The following is a 23,587-nucleotide window of genomic DNA, read 5'->3' as shown; positions in this document are numbered from 1 at the left end:
AGAACCTGCCTGATGGGATGAGTGAGGACTCAAGTAGGCAATGTCTGTTAAAGCACAGAGGAACTGGGCAAGCCCTGGTGATTCCAGGCAAGGCGTTCTATGAAACTTGGAGGGTGGGAAAGGCACCTCTCTCCTGTGTGTTTGGAAACCCAGATCTCTGTTTGGGGTGCTGTCATATCAAGGGACCTTGGGAAGCTCCTGGGTCTCCCACACCATGTGCCTCATTCTCCTCCCAAAGCAGGAGGAGGCAGGTGGCCCTGTGTGGGAAAGCTCTGCCTTTGCTCACACCGACGACAGCCTGTTGAGACAGGCTGGCTCATCAGCTTCAATTTGACCATCTCAGAAGCCCTGAAGAAACCCACACACACATCACTTCCCAAAAGAACTTTAATTTACCAAATCTATTAACTGAAGATGAACAAATACGCCCTGTCATTTTGTTCTCAAGTCTGTGATCTCCATAAATCTTATTTCAGAAACAAGCTGCTCCATAAACTGCATGAGCAATGGCAGCTGTGGGCACCGATGTACCTGTCAACCAAGATTTGTTGAGACCTGCCATGTGCCAGGCAGGCCCTGTGCTACTTTGTGCTCCAACCGTTGGCCTAACCTCCAAGGGCTGGTGTGTCCCTGGGTTCAGTCTTTGGCTCCAGTTTCTTCTCTCTCTCTTTTCTCTCCCAGGGATATTTCATAAAACCATGGGTCTGTCAATACCATCTGTTGACTCCTAACATTGTCTCTCCAGGTCCAAGCTCCACAGTCCTGCATCCAACCGCCTACTCTCTATTCAGATGTCTCACTCGGATTTCAGACTTATATGCCCTCAAAGAAGCTGTTGGCCCTCCTACCCCCACGGCTTTCTGGTCATCCCCATTTTTTTGTTTCCTGCTCCACCATCCAAGTAGTGTCAGGCTAAAATCCTAGGAGTCACCCTTGGATCCTCTCTTTCCCTCACATTTTAAATCCAGTCCATCAATAAATCGTGTTTGCTTGCCTTCCTAAAGTGTATCTCAGGGATGATTGCTCTCACAACTCTGATGACACAGCTCACCTCCAAGTTCCCCATCATCTTTTCTACTTCAGTAGCTGTCTACCTGCTCCCCATTTTCAATCTTGCTCCTCAAAGTTCATTCCCTGCTCAGCAGCCACAGTGATATTTAAAAACATGCATTAGGTCACATAAGTCTCCAACTGCAAACCTCCAGTGGCTGTCTACTGGACAAAGAATAGAAACTCCACAGGGTAGCCTTCCAGACCCTGCACCATCTACCCTGTATCTTCTCTGGACTCACTTGCTGGGCTCCATCCAGCAAGGCACACCCCTCTGTGCCACCTTCAAGGACAGTGCCTCACGCAGAGAAGGCGCAATGTGTGGTTTGCTTTGCTGTGGCCATACCACTCTTCTTTTGCTCCCACAGACATGCCAACCTCTTTGCACCATTGTCTCCTCTGCTGGCAAAGCCCCTCCCCCAGATGCACATGGCTGGCCCTTTCTTGTCTATCACCTTTCTGCCCAAATATCACTCCTCAGAAAGGTCTTCCAAGATGTCCCTCTCACCCCCATCTAAATTACCATCACTGCCATAGCACCCTATCAGATTTTTATCATGCTGCTAATTCTTCACGCTATGGCTATATTACTTATCCACGTATGTCTAGTGTTTCTCTCTCCTCACTAGCAGGTGAACACCATGAGAGCAGGACCATGGCTGTCAGTTCACCACTGTATTCCCAAAACAGGTGCTTAACAGACAGTCAACAAAAGGATTCACTCATGCTTCCACTCACCAAAGTTTTGGAGTTATCCTACCTTCTCTCTGATTTTGACACCTCTTTCCCTAAAGGGGTCATGGCATTTTTTGGAAATGAAAAATGTTCACCTTTTATTTTTCCTTGTAAATTCCTCAAGCGTTCTTGACATGAATGAATGATCCTGAGTTCTTGTAAGTCCAGAGCAGGAGCTTAGAACAGCCGTGACTCTTCAAAGAAGAAATCTGGGGCCTGGATCAGTTCCAAGCCTCAATTAAGAAACCAGGAAGATGTGGCTTTATATGTAGGAGAGATGATTGCTGAAGTTATCAACACAAATTTGTTAATTATACTATAAACACACTGGAGAAGTTCATATTTAAAAGGAACACATAGCAGATCCTTTTGTAAAGGATAAAAATTGTTATATTGAATAATCATCCCTTAATTTGCTTGTTGCTGTAAATGTGTATTTGCAGAGGTTAAACTTTCTGAAAGCAGGGTGCACTTGTAGGGCAGTCCTGGAAATTAACCTGTACTGTGGCTGGCCCTGTAGCAAGAAACTCTGCCTATAGAGAAAAATGAATTAGTTGGAAATAACAGACAAATCATTTCTTCTTACAGACGTGTCTGTAAAAATGGCTCCCTTTTCTGAGAACAAGAAGCAGTGGAAGATTTTCTTCCATTTGTTCTTAAACAGTGACATGTTGTAGAAAATGGGGTTTAGGGCTGAGTTGGTGAACGTGAAGGCCACCACCCAAAAGAAGAGGGACGGCCAGATGACCAGGTCTTGCTTAAAGTTCTGGATGAGGATGAGGAGGATGATGATGATGATGGGGCTCCACATGATGAAGAAGGAGACCATGAGCAGGAAGAGGGTGCGGAAGAGCCGAAAGTCCTGCTGGGACACGCGGATCTGGTGGCTCTCCGAGTAGGCCAGGCTCACCGTGAGCCTCTTCCTGGACGCCTTCGTGATCTGCAGGAAAGCAAAATAGGGTCTGAGCCACCGTTTACCATGGGATTCTAGTGAAGAAAGGGGGTCCCTTTGGAGGACAGAGGGCCTAGGAGTTGATATCTGCAACCATGGCTGCCCGCGGCTATGTGGCTTTGGAACTTTGTGTGGAGGGAATTCCCTTCTCCGACACCTGGCACCTGCCGGCGCTCCTGGAACCTGGAGAAACCAGGTGCCCAGCTGGCCTCCTGGGCAAGACAAGGAGATACAAAGCCCTAGCCATGACCATCTGATTTGGGGGTCTACAAAAGAAGGGCATGTGAACAGAAGCACAACCTCCCTGTTCTCTATATCTTTTTAAGCTAAGCAATTAATTGTATGAAAGCAATAAGTGCTCAAGATGCAAACTCAAGCAATATGATACAGAAGGCAATCCAGTTCAACATATAAAGCCTATAAGGCCTCTGACCTCCAGCTCCCTCCAGCTCCACTCCCTCAACGTGAACAAAGTAAAGGGTGTCCAGTTTGTCCACTTGGAGGTGCTCTGCATCCACACATGCATTTGGCTGTAGGTGTCTGCATTTCGGCTTTGTATACAGATGGGATCACACCATGAGCCCCTCTGAACCTCGCTCCATTTTTACTTAATGGTATATCTTGGTGCTCATTCCATATCAGCACAGAGAGGAGGCACCTCAATCTTGTCATGTCTGTATATATTCCATAAGGGGTTGCTGAATGGGGGAGAGGGCAATGGGAGATGGCATCATGGTGGCCAGGCCATGTAGAAAGGGGGCAGTCATCACCCCACTCTGGGTTCCTTTTCTTTCGCAGGGGTAGTAGCAGAGAGAGCCTGGTCTTGCCTGCAGACTCTGGAGTTGGGGGCCATGGATGGTAGATAAGATTGGGGGCTGCTCATTTGCTAGGGCTGCTGCTGCAGGTTGGGTCTGGAGAGGCCCCCCAGATGCCTGGGGTGAGGCACTCCTTGGGGAAGAGCCCCTCATCCACAGGGTCTGCTGGCAGCATGCCCCAGGGCCATTGAGATCAGCTGCAATGGCTGACAGGAGGGCACCACCACCTCACATGGGCAATCACACAGGCTCCTTCATACGGGGTCACCAGCGGCACAGCAGACAGAGCAGCCCACTCCTCCACAGCCCACTCCCAGCCCTGGCATCACAGATCCATTCTACATTGTGGGGTTGGGGAAGGCTTTGAATTGTCTATGAGACTGAGCTTTTAACATAAGCAAGTCATACCCAAAAGCAACAGAAAAGTTCTGGAATCAGACTGAGGTGTCCTTAAAGGCAACCCCACCCCAGGGAGAAAGAAGAGCTGGTCAAAGCACTGCAGATGGCATTTGTTGAAAAATCAGTAACGTTTCAAATTTATATGTAAGGGAAGAGGTGACAGTTGACAGGAGACACATCCTCATGCATATCTTTGTATACCTACGTGAGCATATCAGTAGAATAAATTCCTAACAGTGGAACTGTGGGACCTCTAATATTTCTTACCAATGGGCAGGGCCGGCATTGTAGCAGAGAGATTGCAGGCAGCGAAAGCAACCTCGGTTATGCAGGCTAAAAGGGACTTTATGGATTCTTCTTTCAGGGAGATCCTGCAGTCCCTGCTTCCTGGGGCTCTAGTTGGTTCAGTTAGAGGGTCTTGCTCCAGAGTGAACTGAAGAAGTTGATTATTAGTTGTCAGTGGGCAGGCTTGGAAACAGATGGCTCATCAACGGAAGCAGGCTGACCAGATTAAAATAAAGCCCAGCTTGGCCTCTCACCCCACTGTCCCACATAAACACAGGGTGTTTGGCACCTAAACATGCTTTGCAACATCCCAGAGTCCTGGTGTTGGATGATATCATCCACAGTTGATAATGCTGGGGTCTCAAGCATCATTCGAGCAGAACTTCTAAGACTTTAATATGAGGGTGGCACGCAGGGATCTTTATGAATGCAGATTCTGACTCAGCAGGTCTAGGGTGGGGCTGGAGACTCTGCATTTCCAACAAGCTCCTGTGTTGCTGATGCTGCTGATCTGAGGCCCACACTTTGAGTAGCTGGGGCTTAGTCTACCCCCTCCTTTCTACAAGTGAGAAAACAGTCCTCACAGAGGTTTAGCCAAGCCACTTTGAAAGCAGGAGCTGTGGAAGTTTTCACTTCAGTGATCGGTGAACAAAAGCCCCATTTGAGTGTGACTGCCATTTAAATGTGCCTTCTGGGCCCACTGTGGTGGCTGGCCTGGGTGAGTCTGACCGCCCTGGGGCTGAAAGAGTCCAGGCTCAGCTCAGGCAGCCCTGGGGTACACACAGGGCCCTGCCCTAGGCTTTGATGTGATGGGGGCCTATTATCCCAACTTGTGTGTTCCAGCCTGTCATCTCTGCCCCAGGGAAAAGAGCCAATTCAGAACAGGTTGACCGTACTGCTAATTCCCACTTCCTTATTCTGTCTGTTCCTGCAGGCCACAGGGTGGGTGCTTACAGCATCTTTGTTAGCTCTGGGCTTGCCTTCCTCGCCCACTCCCCAGAAGATTCCAGAATCCCAAGAGGGGAAGTAATTAGAAGTTAATTACCATCATTCACAATTTGGGCAAGTGTAACTACAAGATTAGACCAGCCTAAATATTCTCCCTAGAATATTTCTAAATAGCTAATTAAAGGACAGCTTTCGAATTGCTTTCTGATTCAATGCTATTGCCTGCTTGCATCTGCTCAGTAGTTTAGGCCCACCTCTTGGTGACAGAGACCCTGGGAACAGATCCTGGGGGAGCAGCCCCTCCAGCTCCCCACTAGCCCCCAACAACAACACTAAGCAAGACGGCTGAGCTTTCTCGAGGATCCCTGTGTGGCAGCACAGAGCTACGCATTTCTTCTAAAAACTGTTGCATTTAATCTTCACGCCTACTCTCTGGGTTTGCACTATTCTTCTCACTTCATAGATGATGAAATTGAGTCTCAGGGGAGTTAAGTAACTTGTTGAAGGTCACTCCACTAATATAAATAATCAAAGCCCCCATCTGTAGGAAGCGAGCTCAGCTGAGCTAAAGATGAATCGTATCCTGGGTTACGTATAAGGCTCCAAAGGGGGGTTGCCAGACTATTCGACCCTCCCCTCTCCTGCCTGCGCGGCCAGGTGGGAGTTCCTCAGGAGCCAAAATCCACAGCCTCAGGCTCCTACGCTGTTGCACTGGCCCACCCATGTCCAGGAGTTGCTGTGTAGAATCAAGGTTAGCATTTGTGTTCAGGTGAAAGCTGGGTAAGCTGCAGGGACAACCTTGGCCCACAGATCTGGGAGCGTCACTGCTGAGCAGGGGGGCAGGTGCTCAGGGGCAACGGCTCCGCCTCTGAGCAGGGGTCTCACTCCAGGCCAAAGGGCAGCCTCATCCCTCGTGCTGCCCGTGTGGCCCTGCCAAGAAGGAAACAGCACTTGCTGTATCTGGAGTCCCTGCCACAGTGCCTCATAAATACCTGTTGAGTCAATGATCTGACAGATGCTCACATTTACTGAGCTCTTATTCTGGGTCCAGCCACTGTACACATTTGGGTTATCCCTTTAAATTCTCCCAACGATCCAATGATGAGGAAACTGAGGCTCAAGAGGGTTCTGGAACTTGCTGAAAAGCTGTGGAGCTGGGCTTCAAACCCTGGCAGTCTGACTCCAGTCCCTGTTCTTATCTATGGAAACCCTCTGCCCAGCCTTAACTCCAAGCTCTAATTCCATGAATGCTGAGAAGCCTCCGCAGCTCATCTTCCCTGGGGCTTCCTGCGGCACTTTGTTTCTGGCACCCACAAGGCCCTTGCCACATATATTCTGTGGAAGATGCTGCTGCACCCTTGTTACCCCTGACCCCACCAGTTGCAGGCTCCTTGGGGGCTGGGACTGTGATGGGACATCCCAGGGCTCCGGCAGGTGTCTGATGAGACAGAGCGCGAACACGCCGAAGACAGGTACTGACTCATGGGCCGTGTGCACAAGCGGTTGGCTCCTTTTTTAGCACTGACAGATGCTCCCGTTTCCTTCTCTCCACAATTTCCACAACTTGTGGGAGGAAAGAGGAACTGGGGGGTCTTTAAAGTGAATGCTGGTCTCTGCCTTGCTCTGTGATGCTGAGTGACATGACTGGTTAACATTTTCCTCAAAACAAATCCAGGAGGTAGGTTCTGTTGTTATTCTCATTTTTAGAATGAGAAATGGAAGCTCTGAAAGGGGATGTGATTGCTCTCGGCCCCACAGGGAGAAGCTTCACCACCCAGCACACTGCTTGCCCATGGGAGGCCCGAGCTCCTCAACCCCGTCCCTGCCCACCAGGCGCTTGCTAAAATGCAGAGAATTGGGTCCCACCTTCAGGAATTCTGATTCTATGGGTCTGAGTGGGGCCCAGAAAGCTGCACCTTAACAACCACCCACATGATTCTTGCTCACTAAAATATGAGTACTACGAATCTAGGACAACAAGCTTGGTTAGGGATTTTCCCCTCAGTACCTTGGAAAGTCTCTTTTCAAACTGTCTTTTTGAGACTCGCTGCCTTCGCACCCAGGTGCGCTTTTGAAGCCTGTGAGAGAACCTTCCCCCCTCCTCACACCCTATGCCGTGCCTCAGTTGCTCTCCCCAGCTATGGGGCTGGTGAGAACCCTGGTTGCTGACAAGTGGGCGCAGGTAGAGATGCACCCCACTAACACAGCGTGGGCCTGGATCTCTCCCTGGGGGCCCCAGGGGACAGACTCTGGGGGTTGGGTCTCTGGCGGGGCTGCAGGCTCAATCAGCAACCTTCCAATTAAAATTGTCAAGACAAGAGATGTCCGTCTTTCCAGAGTGTCACCCTCCCTTTCCATCACCAGCAAGCAGTCCCCAAGACTGGGGAATGAGAGCCAAAGCATGGAGCAAGGGCATCATCTTCACTGCCTAACGCCTTCACGTTCAGCTTAAACAGATCTTGTTTCTCAGTAAAGCTCTGAGATAGGCCGGGGATATTCCAACTTCAAGCCGTGAACTTCCTCAATCATTCAGCAAATATTTATTGAGCACTCGCTGTGTGCTGAGCACTCTTAAAGGTGCTGGATAAACAGCAATGAACAAGACGGGGTGGGGGAGAATTCCTGTTCACACTGCACTTGCATTATCGTGTGTTTGGAGGTGGGGAAGGGCAAGCAAATGTACAAGATGTTACAAAGGGTAGAAGCATCTCCTCTCCCCATGGCAATGGTTGCTGGGTGATAATGCAAACCAAGCTCCAAACAGCCAGCGCTGACAGCCTGACGGAAGGCACTGGGCGTGGCTGGGAGGCTATTTCCCTGGGAAACTGTTGACTGCAAAAAGCCATTGTAGATGTACGGCGTATCTGAGTCAACAGGAAAGAGGAAGCAGGGATGGCAGAAGGGCAAATAAGGCTGCGGCCCTGCACTCCTGAAGCAGCTCTTGAAGGGTGATTGCAAGGGTAGAGCCCAGGTGAAGCCTCAGCAGCACTACGGAAGACCAGCTGCTCCAAATCCTTGCCCGGGTCAGAGCCAGCCACGAGGGCAAGGACTTTAGAGCAAGGCTTCCCAAAAGGGTTCCATGGAGCACCTGCCCAGAGATAGCTCTGTGGGGAGGAGGGGGGTCCTGCAGTCAGATTAGTATTGCCTCCTCTATTGCTGTTTTGGAGATTCACAATGTACATAGTACAATAAAGGCTCTGAGAAGTCCCGCAGCCAAGAAACCCATTTAACCTTGTTTCACCCAGCATTTCCCAAGCCCATTTGACAATGAAACACCTCTAACTCCTTCTTATATCCATGGAGTTCTAGAGAGCACACTAGGGGAGACTCTGCTTTGGAGGAATATAAGATCTGGGTGATCTGAAAGAGGCACTTCTCAAGCCTAGCACTGAGAGCTGGATTAGAGGCAGCAGTGACAGGTGAGAGCTGAAGACTGGTGGGAAAGAGGCAGGTTTTGTAGTTATTTGTTGAGAGGCTTCAGATGATCTCTAATTGTGTTTAGTATCTCTGAATATGGCTAATTAATATTAATGATCAATTGATTTTACAGAGTTATGCCCTTGACGTTACTGCTTTGGTTTCTCCAAGTTATGTATATCTCCACAGGGGATGGAGAACAAACTAGGACCTCCTGCCCTGACCCCTCCCTCCCTGACTGCCCCTCACCTGCTTCCGAAGCACCAGCCTGGCAAGCCCACCTGTACAAAGGCAGGACAAGTGCCACAGTTCCCCTAGGAAATGGGCAATAGTTGGTTTTGCTGGAGAGGTATAAAGTAATTTTTAAAAATCTTGTATTTGAATTAACTTTGTAATTTTCAAAACAATAGCATATCTGCTCTTATTTTTACTCTTTTAACAATCCACTGAGGCCCACTTGACTCCAGCTGAAACAGAGGCCCACGATCGTTTAGCGACATGCCCAAGGTCACACAGTAATAAAGCCTGGACTAGAACCCACCAGGTCTTTTGACTCTTGGTCCAGTGCTTTTCCCACTGCCCAGGAGAAGGCTCTGTTGGCCCTTTCCATGTGATCCAAGACTCGTGCCTCGTTCATACAATGAGTATTTATTGAGCACCCACAATGAGCTAGGTTCTGTTCTAGTCTCAAGGATAGAGCAGTGAACAAAACAAAGTCTCTGCCCTCATAGAGCTTACATTCTAGTGGGCAAGACAGATGACTTGCAAATAAACACACATACATGTAATACGACAGGGATTGTGGGTACTTTGAAGAAAAATAAATCAGGGTAAGAGACTAGTGGATGATGTGGTGTCTCCCTGGGGAAGAACCTTTTGAAGTGGCGGGGGGAGTGGTCCATGAAGAGATGGGGGAAGAAGATACAGGAGAGGAAATGGCAGGTGCAAAGCCCCAGAGGCAAGAGTGTGTTGGCATGTGTGAGGAAGAAGAGCCCCAAAGCCATGTGGAAAAGTGACAGTGGGAGAGAAGACAAGGTGAGAGAGAGGAGCCAAATCATGTAGTGCCTTGCAGTGAGGGCTTTGGATTTTGTTGCACGTATGAGTGAAATGATGGGAATCTACGTTAAATTGTTCAGCCATTACTCAGAGCACCACTTCATGTTCTGTTGTGACCAGGAGCTGTTCTGGGTCTGTGATGGGGAGAACTGAAGGCAGGTCTTGAGTATATACACAAAGTCTTCCGAGTGTGATGAACTGCTGTTCAGAGACCTCTCCTAACTCATCAAGTCTCTTGGGGTCTCCTAGAACTTTTCCAGGTGGGGATCTTTCTGTAGAGTGAATCAGTCCCTCATCAGGAGGCTAAGTGTGAAGCTCAAGAGGAAAGGGGCAGGCTGGAGCCCCCTTGGCCTCGAAGTGACACAGAAGTGGGGCCACCAGACAAGGAGGCCCCAGCTGCTGCCTACCCCTTCCAGCCAGCCTTGCTCCATGGTCAGTTCTTGTTCTCACTGTGCTCCAAATCTCTCAAGAATTGCACCAGAACCTTTTCCCAGCATGCTGTGGGAGAAGGGTTGGAAGATTAGCATTGCCTAACAAATAGTAACAGGTATAATTTTTTCATCACCCACTATAGGCAGGCATTACACTATGTGTTACACCAGTAGTATCTCTTATATGCCTTCCAACTACCCTATGCTATTGGAATTGGAATTGCCATTTTTAGATTAGGGAATTGAGGTTCAGAGAGGTAAAGTAACTTTCCCAAAGCCACACAGCAAGTATGCAGCCGATTCAAAACTCAAAGCCAGGTTATTAAAATAACCCTCTCAAGTGTCCATTCTGTCTTTCAAGAAACTTTGCAGCTCCTCTCTTATAGTCCTCATATTTATGGGGCTTTTAATAGTTTGCAAGTTTTCACCCAAAATCTCAGCATCATTTCACCTTGTGTTCCATGCTTTTGCTGCACTGAATAGCAGCTTACCTATCTCCACCACCAGCCCCCAACCCCAGCTCCACCCTGATTCAAAGCTCCTTGCAGGTAGAGAATTCAACTGGCCCACTCTTGGCCCATCTACCTATCCCCCCACCAACACTTTGCACAAAATGGACCCTTAACAAATGCCCAAGAATTAAATTGTTAGAACTTGGGCCAGATTGCTGGGTTTAGATCCTGACACTGTGATTCATAAATTATGCGACCTTGGACAAGTTACTTAACTTCTCTGTGCCTTGGTTTCCTCATCTATAATTCCTTTTAGGATTAAGAAAGTTAATTCCCAGCACATGGTAAATACTACATAAATATTTATTAAATCAATTTTAAAATATTCATTCTACATTTCTCTTCCTTTCTCCTGGACTTCTTTTCTTTTAACTTAATGATAATATCTAACACTTACATAATATTTACATAGGTCAGACCCCTTAGCAAGCACTTTACAGACCTTAACTCTGGTCAGAATCCACCTCCTACACCACAACAAGCCCCAGACTGCTGGTCACTGTGGGGTCACTAATCATCTTCGGGGCAAGATTCTAAGGAGTAACCTGGGGTGGGGAGGCGGCATCTCCCAAGGACCCAAGGATCAGCGGACCTGGGTGGGGTTGGCCTGCCTTTGGGTTCTGGGCATCTAAGAAGGCTACCAGTCCTCAGCTGCAAAGAACGGGCCATACAAGGGGCAAGACAGTGAGCAGGACCTCCAGGGCCCTACTTCCATGTGCCTGGTTGTCAGATGACCCACAGTATGCCATAAAACCAAGATTCAATCACTATAAACCTCCCAGAGGACTTAAAAGCTTTGCATTATACCTTCTATACATGATATTGCCTGGACCAGAACCTAATGCATAAATGGGCTACCCCAAGAGGTGGGAAACAGATGCTAGCACCTCTTTTTTATGTCCTTATATAAATTGGTTTTGCAAGTAAAGATCACTTCTTGATCCAGTATACATTTGAAATACAGTTTCCTTGCAGGTGTGGCATAGTGTCTAGAAGGTAGCACACAGGGGGCTTCTGGGCTGCTCATAATGTTCTGTTTCTTGAGCTGGAAGCTGCTTTCACAAGTGTGTTCAGTTTGCAAACTGCACACGTATGCTGGGTGGTGTGCTTTTCTGTATGTAAATTATACTTCAATAAAAGGTTTTAAAAGTGTACATTCCCTATTTGTGTTGCAGAAACAATGGACACAACCCCAAAGTCCATAAAATAAGTTATGTCACATCTGTGTGATGGAAGATCACACAACCATTAAAAATAATGAGATAGAGGTATAGGAACTGATATGGAAAGATGTTAAGATAATGTGTTAAGTGAAAAAAAGGAAGTTACAGAGCAGAGAGTATTTTCTCATCTGAAAAAAAACAGATTGAACCATGTGAAACAACTGGCTTTTGACAATTTTAACCTACAATTTCAGGTGGTTCATATATATATTCATATTCATACATGCATACATGTATATATGTAAATTTCTTGAATTGTTAACAATGGGGGCAGAGATTTTCAGCTTCTGTGTTACACATTTCTGTATGTCGGCTTTTATTTTATCTTTCCATAGAGATTTTATATTACTTTAGAGATAAGAAAAAATGACAATCACAATGATATAACTTATTTTTTTAAAATACCAGACTCAACATTACTCAGTGTTGCAGAGGGGGTATCTGGGCAATGAATCCAGATTGGACCAGAGTGAACCCTAAGGTATCTTCCAAGCCTGAATTTCTAAGATTCTACCTGAAACACACTGAGCCTGAGAGAAGTTTGGCTGCTGTGCTTGAAGCATACATACCTGTAAAATTTTGGTGTAACTGATCACAATGACCAGTCCTGGCACCAAGAAGTTCAAAATAGCAAAAGACACATCCCAAGAGATTTCTCCTTCAATGCTGGGCCAAACCAGTGTGCAAACTGGAATCTCCTGGTTACAAAAAAAAAAAAAGAGAATGTCATTTAAAGGCCGGTTTCTTATCTGACCTTCAGTTCAGTCCTAGGTGCGGTTACCTAGTGCTGTAATTCTGTTGTGTTACATTATTACGCAAGTGTGTATGGACAGTAAATCCCAGAATCCCTCCATGCCCACAACAGCCCCACTGACAACTCATGTGCCTCTGGCCCTCAGAATAACACAGGAGACGGGGAGGTAGGGGGCGGGGGGCAATATATTTTACTCCCCTTCTTCAGGGGAGGCAACTGAGCCTCAAAATCTCAGGGTCACCATCTGGTGAGAGCTGGAGTCAGTTCCCACACAGGGTTCTGTGACTCTGGGTCCGGTGTTCTTTCCCCTTCCCTGGGCTTAGCTGTCTTTGAGCCTTTTCTTCCAAGTTCTCCATTTCAGTGGGAAGAAAACTGACCCCTGAATGTTCACACAGATGGAAAGCGACTGTGCTATACACAAGCATATCAAAATAGGAACAAGATTTCAGCGCAGTTGTACTATGTGTGTTGAAGGTAATGGGGTCTATTCTCAGGCATTACATGTTCCGTTGGGGACTTTCTTACTCTAAGAAGACAGTACCGGTGTCCAGACTCTCAGCTCCGTCCTTGCATCCCTCCCTTCCAGAGGAGGGCGCTGGAGCACCAAGCCAAAGATGCAACCATGATTCTCCATTAGTTCAAGATGTAAAACCCCTTCAAGTGGCACAGGAGTGTGAAGGCTTGTCACCTTGCCAATACCACTATGTTGTGTTGAATTCAAATATTTTATACTAACTACAAACCGCCCAACATCTTTGGGACCTTACCGGATGGTTACTAAGAGATGCTGCAACAATTTCTTCCAATAAAGAGATAAATGTACACACACATATGTACATACAGGTATATACATATATATACATACATGAATATGTGTGCATATACATTCCCAAACACAAATTTCCAGTGCCTGCTTGACAATAGAAACAAAATTGTTTAAGAAACAAGTTGTCCTAAACCCTTCAGGACATTTAGAATAGATTTTTAAAAGCACACTCTGCATAAAAAGACCAAATTTTTTACCTTTAGTGGACATGGCATCTTAACTAGAAGCATTATTATCATCCATAGCACTAGTCATTCATTCATTTGACCAACATTTATTGAAAGCTATGCTTGGCAAAGGCAAGGAATTTTTAACATTTCCCAACATGTACCATAATTGGGTTGTCAAACTAAAAAATACAGTCAATTAATCAAATAGTCACTTGTTTTTGTATTCAGTATTAACAGAAAATAGTAACATCTAATATTCATTGAGTACTTACTGTGTGCTAGGAAGAATTTTACATGCATTATCTCATCTAATCATCACAACAGTCTTATTGAAGGACATATTATTATTTTTCCCAGTTTACAAAGGAGGAAACTAAGGCTTGGAAACATCTTTCTAAAACATTAATCTAAAGCATTAAAGGTGTAATCTTATTTTAATTATACAATATTTTCCCCAAAGAGCTAAGTGGTTATAAGTGATATCCAAGGACCTACCTAGGAAATTCTTTCTAAGGCAAGACCCTCAGGGGAGAATGCTTTTATTGTATTTGTACCTTGGAAAGAGGGATGAAAATGTTGCTGCTTCTTTCCATTTTGTTAGAGGGCTCAGAAACAAACTGGGCATTCCAAAAACTTGTCCCCTCACCCCCATCCATCCACATCTGATGGGAGAGAATTATTAAATCTTTCTATATTTTGGTGATTGGAAAGAAACACAGAAAGGACCCTCTGCATATTGGCAATGAGGTTGCCACTGCTCTTTAGATAATCCACGCAGCCCTTGCTTTCTACTCAGACTCTGCCTGGCATGTTGGTGGACAGCACACACTGGCAGATATGCTAAAGGAGCAATGCAAGAAATGGTTTCCAGCCACAAATGTGACTTGGTCTCTAATTCCTAAACTTGTGATGGGAAAATGTACAGGGAGGGCAGAAAAACAGATGAGCCCAGAATCAGTTCTCAAACCCCTCAAACGTCCCAACTCCATTTCTTCAGAATGGCTGCCCAAATCTCTTCAGGCCCAGGTAGCTGCTTCACAAGATTTTGTAGAAGGATGTGCAAAATAATAGGGCAGGGTATTCTCTCTACATTAGGGGCAAAAAAGCAGGCACCTAAACAATCTGCCTTTATGATCTCAGCATTGTTGAGGATAATGTGTATAAGTGAATGAATATATATGACCTGTGTTTGAGAGAAAAAAAAAAAAAAAAACTGGAAGGATCCACTGCAGAAAGTTAATAGTATCTGTTTCTAGGTGGGACTGTAGGTTATTTTTCCTCTTTTGGCTTATCTAGATTTTCTAAATCTTCCATGATGTGCTTATATTACTTTTATAAGAGAAAAGAAGGCAGTAAAAGTTAATTTTTAAGAGAAATGATGATCAAACATGAAACACAGATCACCATAATAGTTCAACAAACCTAACTGCTATTTTTCAACAAAGACAACGAACCCTCCAAGGAAGCCTCCCAAATTACATGACTTAATGCAGATGCTCTTTCACCTTTTGATTTGTGGAGCTCACTCCAGGCAGGAACTGTGATAAGGAAGGAAGATAAGAACTCTGAACAGCACCTCTAAATATGAACTAAGAGGCAGTGTGACCGGCCTGTGTGGCCTAAATGACTGATTTATATGCTCTTTAAAAAGCTTTATATGGTGTAGTCAATTAAATGCAGTATCTACTCTCATTTAAAAATTTAAAAAAAAAAAGCACTTTGCCCCCAGTCAGGGATCTAATTTGGTGTTATAACTTTGTTTCTGCAGGAACATCCTTTTCACTTAAGTCATTTTGATTCTAGTGTTTTCCCCTGGGTTGTGACTTGGAGGAGTGCCAAAGTGTGTCAAGGTGGACGTGGAACGTGGAGATATGAGTGTTCACTATAGTATACTCTGTTCTTTTTCTGCAGTTTTGAAATGTTTCCTGATTTTGAAAAGGAACCTTGAAAACCAGAAAGACTAGGTCTGCCTTGTTACTGAGCTCCAGAATTGGGGTTGATCAGGTCAACAACTATATTCTTTCTTCATTTGCTCAATCACTCATCCATTCAAGAAAAAGTGGCTGAGCCACGGTGAGGCTAGAGTGATGATAAGCACAGCTCTGTCTCTGCAAGGAAGAACAGCGCCCGTGGATGATAAGCACAGCTCTGTCTCTGCAAGGAAGAACAGCGCCCGTGGGGAGGAAGAGAAGAACAAGGAAACCTCAATACAGGGCAGTGAGCCTGAAGTGCTAAGAGAGCTGCAGGCAGCAGGGGTCGTTTCAGCTGCGCCAGGGATGACAGCAGTGGGGCTTCCGCCTGAGGAATGAAGAGACCAGTGTTCAGGTGTCAGGACCTGAAGGGACGAAAACAGGGGAGGCCATGTAGGATGAAGAGTCAAGTTTGACTTTTACCCCCTGTGCTTGTTTGAACGTTTTATGTCCCCCAAAATGCCATTATCTTTGATGTAATCTCGTGTGGACAGACGTATCAGTGTTCATTAGATTGCAATTCTTTGAGTGTTTCCACGGAGATGCACCCCACCCAACTGTGGGTGATGACTCTGATTGGATAATTTCCATGGAGGTGTTACCTCACCAATTCAGGGTGGGTCTAAATTAAACCACTGGAGCCATATAAATGAGCTGACAAACAGAAGGAACTCAGTGCAGCTGAGAGTGACATTTTGAAGAGGAGCTACAGCCAAGAGGGATATTTTGAAGAATGCACAGGAGCTGAGAGAGTAGCTGTGGATGAGAGACAGTTTGAAGACAGCCGTTGAAAGCAGACTCTTGCTCTGGAGAAGCTAAGAGAGGACAAACACCCCAAGAGCAACTGAGAGTGACATTGTGGAGAGAAGCTGTGGCCTAGAGAGGAACGTCCTGGGAGAAAGCCATTTTGAAACCAGAACTTGGAGCAGACGCTAGCCACGTGCCTTCCCAGCTAACAGAGGTTTTCTAGATGCCATTGGCCATACTCCAGTGAAGGTACCTGAATGCTGATGTGTTACCTTGGACACTTTAAGGCCTTAAGACTGTAATTGTGTAACCAAATAAACCCCCTTAGTAAAAGCCAATCCATTTCTGGTGTTTTGCATTCCGGCAGCATTAGCAAACTAGAACACCCCCCACTGTGTTCTGTTGCATCCCCATCTGCACCTCTCCCTGTCAATCTCAACCATTTCCACAGCTTCTTTTGGCAGATGATGCTCCAGCTGTCTCCAAAACCCCAGTCTCACCCCACTGCCCTGAGGGCATCTGTGCAGGATGCCTCTCAGACCTGTGAAACTTCCTACACTCCCACCCCCAAAAAGTTTTACCTTAAGCGCTAATGAAATCTGGATATAGCACCACCAAGAACTGAGCTTCTATGATGAAGGATCACCAGCAGCCAGCCCCAGAACAGTCTTCTGGTAGAAAGCATTGCCCTGATGACACCTTGATTTTGTAAGCCAATCAATTCCCATTGTTTAAGCCAAACTATTGCATGGTATTAGATTTAGCAACCAGAAAACTAAAACAGGGGGTTACATGGTCCTTCTCCATCTCACCCCTGCCAAGCCTTCCAGCACCATCTCTAGTCACCACTGTCCCTCACGCCTTACGCAAGCCTGCCAAGAACCTCTTTCTGTGCTCAGAACAGCAGTGCATTGCTCTCTTGGTCTCCACATGACTATTTCCTTTGCCTCTAACGTCTCCCCCCAGTCCCTACTTCCCTGTCTGGAGACCTCACTGCCTGCAGACAGCCCTCCAGGACGAACAGCCCCTTCCCCAGTTTTTCTCATCCCCTCAGTAATCACCTGGTTTCCCTTCCGGATCCCCCAGTTACTGAGGACCGGGACCAAGTCTTATTCAAATCTTATTCAAGGTAGCAACCCCACACTTAGAGCTATGCATGTCACATATTCGATGCTCAGTAAAAGAAATTCCTAAATGATTTTCTAAAAAGGGACTCTTGTGCCTGGGCCCATCTGCAAGCACTTGTGAAACACTGACCCCATCCCACAGTGGCTGAATTATTTGCAAATAGACACCTGATTCCAGCTGTTTTCCTGTCAGCTTCTCTCATCATCTTCCTGGAGCACCCCTAGAATCCCCTTTGTAAATCATTCTCTGTGCCCCACCTCTTCAAACAAAATGGAAGGCTTCAAAGTCATTTTAAAGAACATAAGAATCCTAATCAGATATCTCCTCCCCTATCAGAAAAGAAAGAACATACTAAATAAAGTAAGAGACAGACTCTCTTACATTTTTGTCTCAGACAATCCACATGCAGTAGAAATACGATGATGTGACTGCTTGGGTATTAAATCAGGGCAGAGGGGGAAAGCAGGATCAGGCATTTCCAAGGAAATGTGAATCCATGGGAGATGGCCCCCAGGTCAGATTCCAGCCCCATCCTTGTCCTGCTGCGTGACTTTAGGCAATTCCTCCTCCAGAAGACAAACATAAGACCAACTACTCGTGGGGTTACTGTGAGGACTGAATGGGGCCAGGGTCTCATGAGACCCTCTGCGTGCTCCATAAATGCACCTGGTCTGGAAAGATTCCTCCCTGAAGAGAAGGACTGTGCCTTGGTCACATGGTTGTTCCCAGCCCAGGGCCTGACTTGCGGAGGTGCTCGGCAAGTGTCTGTGGAATGAACGGTCACACCTTCTGTCCAGTGCAGACAGTCGTCCCCCGCTGCCGAGCGAAGTCACCACCCCACCAGGGGCATGGAACACACAGGCAGGAATCCCCTTGGAACAGGCTGAGCTGACCTGGCTGTGATGTCAATGTTGCTAGGATGCATCCATCCTCTTAAAAATGACAGTCTATTATTCTACAGCAATCTGAGGAATTACACTGCTTGAAGAATGTTTAAAATGTTTGTAACCAAAGATAAGGAAACTAAGAATAGCTAGCAAATCTTGGGCCCTTAACTGAGTGTGTGCCAGCTGTTGGCCCATTTACTGCCCACTAGTCCTCATGATGGTGCCACTATTATCACGCCCATTTAGCAAATGAGGAAACTGAGTCACAAAAAGGTGGGGCAACTTAGTCCTAAATGGCAGAGATAGGATTTAAACTCGGAACATCTGACTCCAAAGACCACACTCCAAATACCAAAGCGTCTCACAAATCATTTCATCCCCTCTTCGGTGAAGTTTTAAAGAGTGGACACCCACATCCCAAATAAGCAAAAGTAATTGTGTTTTATTTGAGAGGGTCCTGGGTAAGCAGAAAGCTCAAAGGCACTGTCTCCCTGGCCAGTTCTCCTCGCAGGGGAAAGAGTGTGTGTGTAGTGGGGTAGTGGTGGTGTTTTCTCAGCATAAAGCCTGGGTAGGGTTGTGCCCCCTGGCCAAAATCTTCATATTTAGTGTCCAAATGGGGGGGAGGGGTTGGGGCAGGAAGCATCTACAGCCAGGAAGCTGGGACTGCTAGGATTGAGAAATCAAGCCTTTGCTAATTTTAAATGTAAGCCTCAGTTCAGTCTAGACCAGACCCTTCTCTGTCCCTTTTTAAAAATTGCTACATTCCTTTTTTTTTTTCCCTGTCTCTCATTCTTTTCAACTTGTTTCTTCAACCACTGGGCCTCAGTTTGCGCACCTATAAAGTGGGGAAATAGGGAGTTCGGGCTTGCTCAGGTACCACCTTTGAAGAGCTGGGGAGTTTTTCTGTTTGGCAGGCATGAGCATGTGTGTGTGGTGGGGAGGAGGGCAGGTAGGAGAGAAGACAAGGAGGATGGAGAGCCGGGAAGGACAACTGCATTTTTCATTACAAGCCCCCCCACCCCCACCCCACTTCTAATTTCATGACTAAGGCACCTGTGGCTAACTCACCTGGCCCCAATCTTCTGAAAAGTCAAGCAGGTCCATTCTCTCCCAGTGGCTTTGCCCATATCCTTTCTCCAGAGGCTCTTAAAACCCAGGAAGGTATTTCTTCATTAAAACCAGAGGGGTCCGTGTGCCTCCACAGCACAGACCTCCAAAGAAGCACCTTGTAAGCAGAGATCCAACACACAGATGCTCTACTGGGAGTAAAATACCAAGTGGCCAAGACACAGAAGGTTCCTCATGTGGAACTTCTCATTCAAAAAATCACCTGTGTCCATGGCAGCAAACAATTTTAATCTGGGCTTATGGCCAGGAGATGTCAGGAGCCTCATTTTTGACTGTTAAATAGGCCCATTAAATAGGACTGAACCTGAAATGATTTTAAAACAGAGGTACAAAATACACATCTGGAAACTTAGCACACCCTTAAGGTACATATTATTTGATCTTTAATTTTCTGAGTGTCTTTTTCTCTGTAAGAAAAAAATGGGGAGAAAATCCCTCAAGTTTTATGAAAAATACTGAAGTACTATAACTCAGTGGTTCTCAACCCTAAGAATCACCTTAAAAACAAACAAACAAACCAAAAACTGGTGGCAGAACTCTAGCCCCAGACACTCTGACCCACTTGGTCTGGATGAGGCCTGAGCTTTACCTATTTTAGAAGCACCCACCTTCCCATCTGGATTCTCAGGTGCATCTAGGCTGGGGATAAGGCCTGCTCACTAAGCTCGAGTCCTTGGTCTGCTGGTGCAGATCTCACCCAGCCAGCTCAGCTAATCTGTGCTCTCTTGGCCCCTACTGACAGGGCATGGCCATAGGCTTACATGTTCTTTGATCAAGTGCCACAGGCTTGATACAATGCCCGCCTGTACTCAACGCCAAAAAAAAAAAAAAAAAAACCCACAAAAGAAATGAACTATTAGGAAAACAATATTTAGGTTTGACTTATGTTACCAAAAAAATACTGCTTCCTGCTTCCACAGGATGAAGACTCCACACCTTCCCCTCCACCCTACCCCACTCCAAGAAGCCTGTGTGAGAGATCGGTCTGGGGAAACCCCCAGAGAAGCCTATCTCTGAGCTGATGCTCTGGGGTGGTCCCCCGGTGGGACTGTGTCCAACTCTACAGCTGGCAGTCTCTGCTCAGGTGACACCTCCAGCCACCTCTCCAGGCCACTGCATGAGCTCCTCTTTGGGGCCGCCGTTTGTGCCAGGTTTGCTCAGGGCTCCCCGCACTCACACCCAGGACAGGAGCGAGAGCTCCTGCCTGAGGATCAGAAAACCGGAGACCTCTGTGGGGAAAGGGAGAAGGCCCAGAACCCAGCCCTGAGAAGACCCTGAGGCAGGCTGAATCCGGAGCTCGGACTCGTGCGCCCAAACTTGAATCCCTTTCCGGCCTCTCCTCACACGCCCGAGCAACACCAGACCCGCCGGCCGCTGACCCCCACCCTGTTTCCGCGCCCTGGCGGGGCGACGGGGTTGAATCTCCGCGTACTAACCCTACCGCCGCCGAGCAGGGCGGCAACGCGAACCGACTTCTGAGTCTTGATCCGGTACTGCGGGTCCGCTTCTGCCCTGTCCGCAGAGCTTCCTTCAGATGGCGCAGCCCTCTAGGATCCTAATTACAACTGTGGGACCGCTGTCCAAAATAAAGCTCATCGGCTCTGCCTCACGCCACGCTGGAATCTGCGGAGCATTTGGGGGCGTTCGAAGTACTCTCAAGTCACCCACCCAAAGCCTCGAGGGCAAGAATCCGTGGTTGAATCTAATTCTTACGTTTCACATTGCAAAAACTGAGACGCAGGGAATTCACAAGCCCCCTCTGGGTCTGAGGTCCCTGGATCTCCAGGGCCTCTTCTACTCGGCCCTTCGGCAGGCACCTGCCCAGCGGGCTTTCAAAGCTGGATCCTAAGCCAGCCGCTCGCGGAAATGCTGGGCAAGATCTCAGCTCCTCCTGGCACGAAAGGTGAGCGGCTCTGAACAAGTTATTATTATTCTGTGTGCCTCAGCTTCTTCATCTGCCAAGTGGGTGTAATAATAGTATTGCAATAGTCCGAGATAAAGCAGAACTCTATATGAGGGGATCAGTCAGTGGATCCCGAACTCTCAGCCGGCTGGCTGCTCAAGCTCGGGTTATTTCATTAACCTCACAATACAGACTTCTTGCATTTTACCGGAATTTTTGGACTCTGTTTATAGCGTTTTGAAGGGCGATTACGGGACCTACGTTGCAGGTCGTGTGAGATTTAAGAGAGAAAACTTCACAGCACCGGGCACAGTGCCTAGCAGGAGGGCTGAGCGCAACAAATAGCCTATTATTGCTATTAATGCTGTAACCATTATAAACCCATCTCACAGTTTCCGCCGGATCTCCGCCCCACCCCCAGCCCGCCCCGGACACCTGCAGGGTGCGCACAGCCCTCGCTCACCTGGTCCGCGCCAGGGAGCCGCTGCGGGACGACGTGGAAGAAAACGCAGAGCGGCAGAGCGGAGAGCGCAGAGTAGACCCAGATGAGCGTCAGCATCACGGCCCGCACTCTCCACCCGGGGCCCTGCACGCCGCGCTGCAGGCGCACTATGCACACCATGCGCTCCAGGCTGACCGCGGCCAGAGTGAGGATGGTGACGCTGCCGCTCAGGGTCATCATGTAGAAGAGCAGGTGACAGGCGACGGGACCCAGCCGCCAGGCCTCGGTCCAGCGCACCACCAGCACGGGCGGGATGGCGCTGGTGAAAAGCAGATCAGCGCAGAAGAGGTTGAGCACCAGGCAGGCGGCTGTACCGCGGCGGCGTCGGCGCGCCACTAGGACCAGGGCGCACACGTTGCCCAACAGCGACACCGCAAAGATGAGCCCTAATACGACTGTCTCCACGGTGCTCAGCACCAGCCAGTGGTCGCCCTTGATGTCGGAGAAGAAGGGGAAGCGAGTACGGTTGGCCCGCTCCAAACTGCGCGGGGGCTCGGTGCCCGCCGCCTGAGCGCACTCAAGGGACATGCCCGGCGCCCGGCGCCCGGCAGCCGTCTGCGAGCACGGTCATCTGGCAGGCGACTGAGCGCCAAGGCGGGGAAAGAGGGAGGGAGGAGGTTGCGACATCTCCCCTCTGTCCCCCTCCCAGCCTGAGGAGCGCAGGGCTGGGCGTAGCGTCCGGGGGCACGGGAACGAGGAAGTGCCCGGCGACGCCGGTGGAAACACCCTGGCTCGGCGGAGAGGCGGCGGCCGCGAAGGTGACAAAGGCCCTGACAGGGCGTGAGGCCTTCCTACTTGAGAGAGCCCGAGGGGCTGGGGAATCCAACAAGCGAACCCCTGGGCCCCTCGGGGCCTCCCCAGCTTCCTTCAGCCCCCCAGGGCACCAGGTTGGGGGGAGCCTTTAATCCACCGATTTAACTAAAATTGATAGAGTGTCAGAGCCAGACTGTTTTGCCTGTTCCCTTCAGACTTCACCAAAAAACACCTTTCACCAAGGGACAACCTTCACCAAGGGATGCCCACAGATCTGAGAGTGGGTCCCAAAGCAACTTGCAATGAGCCCATTATTATTATTATTATTATTATTATTATTATTATTATTATTTAGTTTATCATTACTTAGTGTGAGATTGGGTGGATTATTTAAAATCATCTATAAAATGGGAATAATAATAATAATCACCTCATTGGATTTTTGTGAGGATCACATAAAGAGTTCAGTACAAGATTTGGCATACAGCAATTGCTCATTAAATGTTATCAATTATTAGTTACTGTACTTAAAATGTTTGTGAATTTTGCTTTCTGAACAATGATATAAAAATGTTTTCACATATAAAGGTGGAGTTCTCCAAAATCTTGAATAAATTTGACTCCCCCAGAAGTCATATATTACAAGGCTTTGGGGTGCACACAGACGGTGAATGTGCCTCAGGCACTGCGGTTTGAGAAGTCCTGAGCCAGTATAATCCTGTTATTGATGAGGAAACTGAGGACCAGTGAGGAATGACTTGTCTCCAGGGCCCCTGGTTAGTAATAGAAACCTGGTCACCTGACCCTGCCTCTGCCCCCAAACTTCCACCAAACCCTCACTGTCTAGTTTTCTGTAATAGTGAATTAGGAAGTTAGAGTTTGGAAAGTGTGTTTGTGGCTTGAGACCCAGTGGTCACTTCCCTTAGTGGCCACCCTCCCACCCGTACCTTCACCTCTCCCCGTTTGACATAATAGGGGGCCTCTCCCAGTTGCCCA

At 47.6% G+C, this 23,587-nt stretch overlaps 1 protein-coding gene across 1 annotated transcript; it reads right to left on the bottom strand.

The window, feature by feature from the left end:
* Positions 1–369: 369 nt before the first annotated feature.
* On the bottom strand, positions 370–22,421 carry FFAR4 (free fatty acid receptor 4). Its single transcript, XM_037804939.1, has 3 exons — positions 21,800–22,421; positions 12,393–12,521; positions 370–2,725 (listed from the first exon to the last, which is right to left on the bottom strand). The coding sequence occupies exons 1-3, from the start codon at positions 22,364–22,366 to the stop codon at positions 2,336–2,338; spliced, it is 1,086 nt and encodes a 361-aa protein (XP_037660867.1). The 5' UTR covers positions 22,367–22,421; the 3' UTR covers positions 370–2,335.
* Between the last annotated feature and the right edge of the window lie 1,166 nt (positions 22,422–23,587).

Source organism: Choloepus didactylus, chromosome 15, assembly GCF_015220235.1.
Source record: "Choloepus didactylus isolate mChoDid1 chromosome 15, mChoDid1.pri, whole genome shotgun sequence".
Lineage (NCBI taxonomy): Eukaryota > Metazoa > Chordata > Mammalia > Pilosa > Megalonychidae > Choloepus > Choloepus didactylus.
Note: the sequence above shows the minus strand (reverse complement) of the source record. Positions and strands in the feature narration are given on the sequence as shown.